Raw genomic sequence first — 10,233 nt, forward strand, 5'->3', positions numbered from 1 at the left:
CTGATCTTGCTGAGAAAGACAGGCAGAAACTCCAAAACCCCCAGCCTTTCTGCCTTAGCAAGACCACATGGTCATCTCCTGTTTCCAGCCCTTTTCTCATTCTGCTTCGGGTTGGTGCTTGCACAAAGGTCTCTTTGCTTCTCTCCTCCCCGCTGGGGCTGGGTGCTGAGAAGGGGCTGAGCACAGGAGTGATGTGAGTGGAGGGAAATTTTGGGACAGTTCTGGACTGAAAATGAAGTAAGAACAAAAGTGGATAAAATGCACTGGATCAAGTTATGTATCTGCTATTAGTGGCTGGATAAAGAGCCCGGCAGTCCCAAACACACAAAGGATTATAAACACCCAGAGAAATACTCTGTCTATCACCATAGCCACGTATTTCCAATCATCTTCCACCTGTAATAGGAAAAAAAAAAAAGGAAAAAAGATAAACTACATGTAATATAAAATTTTGAATTGACGTTATTTGGTAGAAATGCCCATTGTGCTTTTGTACATGGGGAAGGACACACATACAGGCAAGAACATTGCTTGTGGTGTTTATGGTTGTTGCAGTGTCTTTAGAGGGGCTGATTTGCTATCCATATTTACCAATTTTGGCTGAGAACATCAAACACTGTCCTAGCCTACTGATTATTTCTAAGTCTTCAGGTCTGTTGGCAAGCCATGGCTGTGACTGAGATGGCAAATAGGACCTGGTCACTTGGTGGGTGCAGAGTGAGCTGATATCACAGCAGGCTGAATCACCACAGCTGCATCTTGCCAGAGGATCCTCTGTGGCCTGATGGCCCACATGAGAGACAATTTGCTGTTCTGGCCTGATTTGCCCCCCTCTCACTCCAGTTAGTCTCAAATGACTTGTCAAAGGGGACAAATGGACTTCAGCAAAGCAAGCGCCCTGACTGAGCACAGCAGTGTCACCTGCTATGCAAGCCAGAGTGATTTTTGTATCTCTCTGAGAGAGACATCCTACAGCCACACTTGGTGAAGTTGCTGCCCTTTGAGCTGTACCTGTGTGTGAGGACCACTTCAGAAGAGCCTTCACTCATACAAAACTAGCGAGTGGTTAAGGGTTCTCTGCTGAGGGGTCTTCCACTTTCCCAATTTCTTGGTGTTTTCCTCCAAAAGGCTGCTGCTTTACTTTTTGTGAAAGAAAACACGGCAAGAACTCCTGATGCTGTAAAGGTTGTCACAATTTTTAAAGGGCATTTATTTATACAGGACGTGCACAATAGCACCCATATGGCTTTGTGTTTCTGGATGAAGCAGAAGCAGCCTGCAGAATCACTTCCTCAGTGCTTACCTGACAACAACCACCCCCCCTCCATTTTTTTTTTTTAACAAAAAGAGGATTTTCCCCATATTAATAATCCTGCTTCTGATCCTTAGCATGCTTTGAAAGGTAAGCTACAGAGCTGCTGACGCACATGCCAGACTAAGAGTACAATTGCATGTGGCAGAAGAGGTTTGCAAAACGCAAATCAGCATAACTGGCAGTGAAAGACTTATCGGGAGCTGTACAATCGAAGTGGCATGTTAGTTGGACTCCTTCACACAAAGTCTCCTCTTATTTGGAATGCCTCAAAGAAAGCAGCTGAATGCAGTGCGTGGGTATATTTTATGCTGCTGTGGCACTGAAAACAGGGCTGAAATGTTGGGGTCTAGCAAAATATTTGGGGTATAGGGTATAGGCACTAAGCAAAGCTCAGTTCAGTCACTGCCTTCCTCTGTGCTGACCAACTGCTGTCTTTTGCTTTGGGCTCACCCATGAGTTCAGTCATCAGGCCTTAACATTAACACATTATTCAAAGTTATTCGTTTTCAGATGAAACCTCTTCTGGACATTTTTCAAGGGGGAAAAAATGATTTTTTTGGGTTGCATTGAAGTTGCATAAATTTGTACTGATTTCCAACAAAGACTTTTATAGAAAGAATGTGTGTGAATAATTTTTTTCACAAAATGTCAGTGTTGTTCTATAGGACAGAAATAACAGCAGTATTTCATTTTGAAATGGATTTTGCCTTCACATAGCATCTAAAAGCTTCAAAAGCAAATGCAAGAATTTAATGACAGATCAAAGGTAAATGTTTCATTCAGTTCAAAACTCTTCAAAAAAACATCTTGAAGTGTTGGGGAATTTTTATTCCTCGTGAGGCCTTGGTGGGTGTGTGCATGACAGTCTTTCTTGGAGCTGCTTTTAGTTGTGTGTTTACACCTGAGGAATTGGCCCTGGATTCTTAAGATTCCAATGTGCATCACTTTCTATGACAGTAATCCCAGGCAGGATGAAAGATTTATAACCTCACACAAGCTAATGCATTAGTTCAAATGCCAAATCTATTTTTTCTTTTTAAATCCCCTCTCCTTTTTATTTATTTATTTATTTATTTAAGGTCTGGCCTTATTCATCTGATGCCTGCTTTTATTCAGCTGTCTTCCCCCCAAGCCAAACTTTTATTTCACAATGTGGTTGCCATGCCATGGCTGGAAATACCACATCGCTGAAGCCACAATTAGTCAAATCATAAGGAAGAAAAAAGAGAAGAGAAGAGAAGAGAAGAGAAGAGAAGAGAAGAGAAGAGAAGAGAAGAGAAGAGAAGAGAAGAGAAGAGAAGAGAAGAGAAGAGAAGAGAAGAGAAGAGAAGAGAAGAGAAGAGAAGAGAAGAGAAGAGAAGAGAAGAGAAGAGAAGACTGAAACTAAGTGTTAGCAACAGCATTCTGAAAGCAATATCTACCAAATATACCGCTAGCTGTGAACAGTCCTTTTCCAGAAAAACAAAACAAAACAAAACTCTGTGCAGCTAGACAAGCCCTGCTGTTCAAAAAGCAGTTCACAAATGTATTTGTTCCCTTGCTAACACAGAAAGGAGGTGTCACTGCTCACCAGGGCTGCAGAGTTCACGAGCCCCAGAAGGGGAGTTCCTTCTGAGGAATTACAGAAGTAGGGCTGGAAGGCACTTTGAAAAACCTCACCTGATCTGTCTCCTGCCTCATGGCAAAATCAACTCTGCCTGAACCCCTGCGAATCAAAACTCGTTCCTCATGGCCCCCACAGCAGTGGCTCTTCTTACCCAGAAAGTTGTCCATGCGTCTAATCTAAAACTGCCTTGCTGCTTGAATTATCCACCATAGACAGAGGAGGAACAGCTGAAATATTTTTTCTTGTTCCATCCACAGTGGGTTATTTGGCTCCTCCCCTTTCTGTAGCAAACTTTGACCAATTCACAGGTCCCCAGGTTTTCTTCTCTAGACACAACAACTCTGCTACCCTTGAGCTGGTCTCCCTGCATCACAATTTTCTGCCCTCACTTGCTGTTTTATTGTGGGATGCTGCAAGCGTGGCCTCGTGTCCGCCTCGGTGACAACCTCCCTTACCTCTTTGGTTTCATTTTGGGACCTCATGTTCTCTGCGATGAACTGAACGCTGCTAATGACGTCCTTCACTTCTGGGGAGTACTCCGTGTACTCTGCCATCCACTTCAACGACTGGTGGCTCAGTCGTCTTCTTTTGGTGGTAGTGAGTTCAGCCGCTTTATCACAGTGACAGCACTGCTGCTCCTTGTGTAGTTTGCTATCTTTGTGTTTGCTGTGCTTTGATTTGCCCGAGGTACTGGCTGATCCTTTCTTGGTCTTTCTGGAGATGCTTTTTTTCTGCTGTTCCAGAGGCCGCTGCATCAGCAACACTTTGGGGAGCAGGCTAAGAAAGACGTTTTTTACCCATCTGGGCATTGTGTGTGTGGTTGGAGTTCTGTAATGTATATTCAGGACAAACACGGTGATGACAATTGATAGGGTCACAAATATCATAGTGAAGAGCAAATATTCACCTACGAGGGGTATTACTAAAGAGGTGGACGGGATGGTTTCTGTGATCACCAGTAAAAAGACAGTCAAGGAAAGCAGCACAGAGATGCAAAGAGTCACCTTCTCACCACAGTCAGATGGCAGGTAAAAAACCAGCACTGTAAGGAATGAGATGAAGAGACAGGGAATGATCAGGTTTATGGTGTAAAACATTGGCAGCCTTCGAATATAAAAAGAATATGTTATGTCTGTGTAGATCTCTTCACAACAGTTGTATTTGATGTCATGTTTGTAGCCAGAAGCATCAACTATTTCCCATTCACTATTTTCCCAGAAGTCATTCATATCTACTTTGGAACCAATGATCAGAAGATCAATTTTGGCTTTGTCATAGGTCCATGAGCCAAATTTCAGTGAACAGTTCTGATGATCAAATGGGAAAAAGGTAATATCCATAGGACAGGAGCTTTTAAAAATAGCTGGTGGGGTCCAGGTGATCATTCCATCATAGCGAAGGAGGGCTTTGGTCTTGCCTTCAACTTGAAAATCCCCCACAGCACTAGAAAGACAAATGAGGAAAAGAAAAGAAAAGAACCATGAAAGAAAAATAATGTCTTTCATGGATACTGCAAGATACTACTTTTTAGTGAAAGGGTAAAATGGAAAATTGTTCATCATACTTATTGTACAAGACAATGTCTGGTTTCCAAATTTTATCTGCGGGTACCCGAACAAATTCAATTCCATCGTATTCTTTGGGATCCCATCGCAATTTGTAGTCATTCCAAATCTAAAAGAAGAAAGGAAAAGGATTTTAAAACCATCTGCTATCAGCAAGTATCTGCCTCACAGATCTTCCTCATAAGTGACATATATATATCAGTCCTGATAAGGACTGAAAGAGAAGCATGTGTAGAAGGGGACAATGATCTGAAAAGACAGCAAGTCCATGAATTGGAGAAACACTGGACATCGGTGAGTGCTGTCTGCTATCTCCTTCTCTGTGAGGAGCTGGGAAATCAATAGCTACCAGCTGCTGACAAGCTGAGATCTCTCCTCTGGCTTTCCACATCCACAAGCAGCAATGTTGTTACCTCCCAGGCACAAACAGGAAACTCAGGCCTTGCTGCTGCTCTTACTAGAGTGGAGCCTGAAGACTAAAGGAGACCAGCATCTGGGTGAGAAGGGAGCTGCATACACACACGGACAGGTAGCCATGGCCAGGGGATGTCACTGGCTCTAGAGGGGCAGTGAATTACCATAGGGACGCCCAACAGCTCGCTTTCATTGCTATCTAGCGCCATATCACTGGGCCACGCTCCATGTTCTCCCAGTCTGCCCTGAAGGTCTTGGTTGTAATTACAGGAGCTTTTCCAGAAAACTTTGTGTGGACCACAACCATGTGCTGAAGGAAGCTGCTTTTGGTGGAAGATGGCTCGTTTCTCTCAGCAATTTAATTTCTTTAAGGATCTTTTTTTATGTATGAGTACTAAAAACAACGGGAGAAAAGGAGGCATGTAGCTTTTGCTCAAAAAATGTTTTGGTTGGAGCCTTGAATATGGATATGACCTAGGATTGCAGAGGCTCATATTTAATCACTCCTTAAAGTTATTAAATCCAGCTCAAATTCAGCTAAATTTCCTGGATGAACCAATAATAATGAAGTTGGAGGAACACAGCAAACATGAAAGCTGGAGATGCAACTTCTTGGGAATAAGAATAAAGAAATCACTTTTTCAAATGTGAGTTTAGTTAATGTAACTTCTTGTTTCTACCTTTAAACACTTACTACAAAACAAGCTCTTGTTCTGTAGATCTGACAAGGTAACACACGCTTCATCACTTTAATGCAAAGTACATAAGAAATGAAATGCAATCACTTACGTGTCTAAGCCACAAATTGGTTTCCATAATCTGATTGACTTCATCCTAGAGAGAAATACAGACATGCACATCTTCACTCACAAATCACTTACCGTATGCCGAGATGGCCACAACTTATTCTGATAAAAATGGAAACAAGAATTCCACATTAACTGATACCTGTGACTCTCAGGAGGATTATAGGCTACTTCTAGGGGGGTTTGTGAAAGATAAATATGCAGAGCTAGGCTGATTTCAGGGGAATTACCTATTGTACACAGACATCTGCAGCTCTACTGAATAATTTTTAAGGCCTTACTGAAAAATTATGCCACACATTTGTGTGGCATACAAAGACCTACACCAGTGTGCCTGGGGCCTGAGTACATGGAAGACAGAAATCTTTCAATTAACCCTGTTAGTGTCAGGGGAGAAAGGGTGTGCTGGTGTCCATGTGTTTTGTTGGATTCAGTTTTCAAAATGCTCTGTTTACATAGCACAGTACTGGTCAAAATTCAAGGAAAATGACATCTATGGTGCAGTTCTTGCATTTCTATGCAAGCTGCTAGAGCAGATGAACCAAACCTGCACTAAGTTCAGCCATTTTTGCACTGAAAACTTGTGATTACGGTCACTCTCTGCTATCACCAATCAGCAATGAATAATGAAAGAGCTGCAAGAGGCACAAATATATATAAAAAAAAAATGGATCCAGTTCTAAGAAGTCTTCAGCCTAAAGGTAGTTTGAAAAACTCAGATTACATAAATATATGAATGCAGGGTGGCATTTGCAAAGAAAGTATCTGTGAGAATACTGCTTTGAGTAGTTCTTAATAATTAAACATGCAGGATTAAAACTTCTAAGACATTTACAAAACAAAGGGTGAAGAAAGTGCTGAGAATTTTCAGCCCTGAATACAGAAGATTAAGGACCAAAAAATCATGACTCTTGAAAAAAAAATAAAAATAGTTTACTTATGATCTTCCATTTATTTATTTATTTATTGAAACCCGTCAAGTGACCTGCAACACTGAAACAAAATAATTGCACCAAGGAATTTCCACAGGTGAGAGCTGCCTCCACCAACTTTCAATGCCTGCATTTATACTCTCAAGATACCTTAGCTCTGTCACCCTGGCTGCTCCTCACTGCTTGTCTGTCACATCATTATGGACTCAAGAACCCCCAGAATTCAAACTCAGCCTCTGAGTTCATCATTTGGATGATTTACCCCACAGAAGGGCGCATGGATGAAACAAGGCCAGGACTTGCTTGCTATATGGTGCACCCCAGATCACACAACACATACCCAGCTCCATGCTCCAAACCAGTAGCTTGCACATCCCTTATGTTATTTTGAACCAACCAAACTGAATAAAAATTTTAAAAAAAAAGCATGCAAAAAATAAGATTTTGTCTCTCAGGATGACTAGGAAAAGACACAGACCCACGGGAGAACTGGGCTGCTCGTTACACAGCACGGACACAACCAGGTGTCTCTGGAGTGGGCTGGCTCTGTGCAGTGGTCCTGAACATTTGGCACGGCTGCTGCAGATGCCAGGGGCTGCTGCCTCGAGCAGAGGGATTTGACATGGCAGAGAGAAGGAGCCAATCTGTACAGTTTGAACAGCTTGTTTGAGGAATTGAAGTGACTCGGCTGACAGAATGGCAAATGTCTCATCATGCACGCATATGCACAGCTGATAACGTCAGCTAACAGAGCTGGAGGTGCAACTACTACAACGATGTCTGCTGTTTAGCACTTTGTGTGTTTGGCATCCGTGTCCAAATCTCAGCAGCACGCTGCAGTCAGACTTACCACATTTGTAAGCTGGGTAATGGCCAGCTCGAAATGCACTGTGACAGGATCAGACACGTTTTCCACCGGCCTGATGAACTGGTTGTAGTGGGTGAAGAGTTTATGAAATAGGCGTTCCTCTGATTCGCAGGCTGCGGTATCTGGGTTCATAAAGACAAAGAACAGGTACTTCAGAGGTAAGGATGAGGAAAGGATGTTAAATAACATGCTACTCCATGCTTTATTTCTGGTTCCTGTGCACACCCCTGTGTATCAAGACACAGAAGCTTCCTTCTGCTCTGAAGGAAGTCCAGCTCTTTAGTTCTGTGAGAAAACAAAACAAAACAGGAATTTTGTAATACAGAACTGTTCTTTGGGAAGAAGCAGATTAAAACTGTAATGTCAATCAGTACAGGACAGGCTGAATGGCTTAGCAGGAAGGAGGTGTATGAAATCTGCTACACCCCAAATCTGATATAGCTATTTTCCTAATGCTCAAGACAAAAGGTTTAATTGTAAATGGAAAGATTAAATAGTGTGAGCTCTGCCAACACCAGCTCAGAAAATGACTTTTCTTCAGTGATTTTGCTGTTTCAACACACTGCTATAACTTAGCACCTGCAATCCAAAATAGGACACAGGGGCCTGTAACTCAACGGATGTCCTGCGGGAAGGTGCTTAGACTAAACATACAGCACTGTTTTCATGCTCAGGCCACTATTTCCTTTGTTTTGGAAGAGGACATTTCTGCCTCTAAGGTAATACAAAGCAAGCTCAGATTCAGGGGTTTATCACAATTAAAAGCTGAAATGCCTGTTATTGATTACTTTCATTTATGAAATAAAATTGTACTAAAACTTCTATGACTTGATGTTTTGTTCCATCCTTTTTGCAACTTCTAGAGAAGATATATGAATGTCTGCAGAATTTGGTTGTTTTTATGTTGTGCATTGTGTCTTTCAAAAAGGGAATTTCAATTTCCTTTTCAGACCTCATCTCCATGCAGTGCAATGTGACGAGAAGTACCCTACCGTGGGAAATTGAGTTTTCGAACATAATATCACGACTAAAGCCACCAAGCCCAAAATCATGTTTCCTTTGAAATTTTCCAACTGGCTTCTTAGCAGACACAAGCTTTAAAATAAAACACCAGAAACAGACAAGTATTTAGGCCTTTCATTTTTATAGTTTGGTAGCAGATCCCCATTCTGTTGATGTTGCTTTAAGACAATGCCTTATGCCCTGCTAGTGCAAACACTGTTAATTCACAAAGGTCTTGGTCTCTCTCTTGGTGAAACTTTCTGAAAAGGTGTCGTGACTTAAAAGCAGAAATCCTGCTGAAAGTCTGTGAGATCTGTGCATAGAAATCACCCCAGCACATTCAGCAACAGATCACAAACAACAGAGAACAAAATATATTGAGTTTTTGCTATTGAATGTGTGCATACAGAACATGCAAACATTTAACTTGCCTTATTTAAACAATAGCAAAATTCAAGCATCAAGCAAAAATACAAGAACTCATTTTTTTTCTTTGATAGAAACAGTTTCTCTGTTAGTTATCAGACTAAAATGAAGAGTTTTAAACATGAAGACTAAGGTTGCTTTAGCTCTGTTAAAATATAAAATAAAATGTTACAGGTTTCAAGACAGGAATAGCTGGCAGAAGCTTTAAATTGAATTGATTCCAGGGAAACAGAAACAAGAGACAGTGACTACAAAATATTTTAGAGACTAGCATCAGAGACAGCCTACCTTTAATCAAGGATGTGACCATGAATGCCCACACACCAAAAGCAGGATACCACCGAGACAGCCACCTCTCGGGATGCATTGCTGGAAGCAGAGCAGACCTTGCTTTTGAGAAGAGAGGTCTGGAGAAACCCAGAAACAGACAGCGAGAAGACACAGGAGCCCCTTGGATGGTAAGTACGTGGTGCAATGATGGATTTCAGTTTTGCATTTGCAGCAGACTCTGCAGTCTGGTAAGCAGAGCAAAGCCTGGCAGAGTTGCTCCTACTATCAGCAGGCAGGAGAGCTTTTGCTGTGCAGAGAGGGGAGCCGGAGCATCCTATCAGGTGACTTTCACATCTCCAGTCACCCGCACCCTTGCCTCTGGGGGAATGTGTGAGAGTGCAGGCGAGGGAGGGAAGGGGAGACGCAGGGCAGCCGTGTCTTGTGGAGTGTGTGTGGGGGAACCCATCCATCCCTCCACGTGCTGCTTCAAAAAACCCCCATCCAAAAGCAGCTGCTTGGACTGCTGTGTGGTGCTCACCTGAGTGAGTCTGCTGGAATACACAGAGGTGAAACAATTTCGCTTTATTGCAATTCTGCAGCAGGAGAAGTGGATGCACACCTCTACCAGAAAACACCTGAGCCTTGAAATCAGAAGAGCATCATGTGAGAGAATTACCTGAGACTATTCTGGGTGAATAAATCTAAGAAAAACAGATTTATTATTGCCTTCTGACAGGAACAACTAGGCATGCATAGTTCTTTCCTGACAGACAGGCCAGCTCACAGCACCTATTTTCCTATGATTTTGGGATGTGTGTGCATGCAGTGATTCCTGAGCCAGCATCTTGCTAGTGTGGAGGCAGAGCAGTCGAATCAAGGGCAAACACCAGGTGCTGCCACAGGTGTATCAGACAGACTAGGGTCACTGGGGCAGAGCTAATAAGTTACTCTTATTAATAGGAGTTTAAAAACAAAAATGCAGATCCTGATCCTGTAAAGGTCAATGCATGTTCACTGCTCAGACTCTCA

The 10,233-nt window shown here is 42.4% G+C and overlaps 1 protein-coding gene across 1 annotated transcript; it reads right to left on the reverse strand.

Moving 5' to 3' along the window:
* Positions 1-273: 273 nt before the first annotated feature.
* On the reverse strand, positions 274-9,301 carry CHRNA6 (cholinergic receptor nicotinic alpha 6 subunit; the record flags this gene model as incomplete). Its single annotated transcript, XM_082782881.1, has 6 exons — positions 274-396; positions 3,377-4,364; positions 4,486-4,595; positions 5,690-5,734; positions 7,489-7,628; positions 9,223-9,301. The coding sequence occupies 6 exons, from the start codon at positions 9,299-9,301 to the stop codon at positions 274-276; spliced, it is 1,485 nt and encodes a 494-aa protein (XP_082639007.1).
* Between the last annotated feature and the right edge of the window lie 932 nt (positions 9,302-10,233).

The sequence above is a fragment of the Aythya marila genome (genome assembly GCF_965140915.1).
Source record: "Aythya marila genome assembly, chromosome: Z".
NCBI classification, from domain to species: Eukaryota; Metazoa; Chordata; class Aves; order Anseriformes; family Anatidae; genus Aythya; species Aythya marila.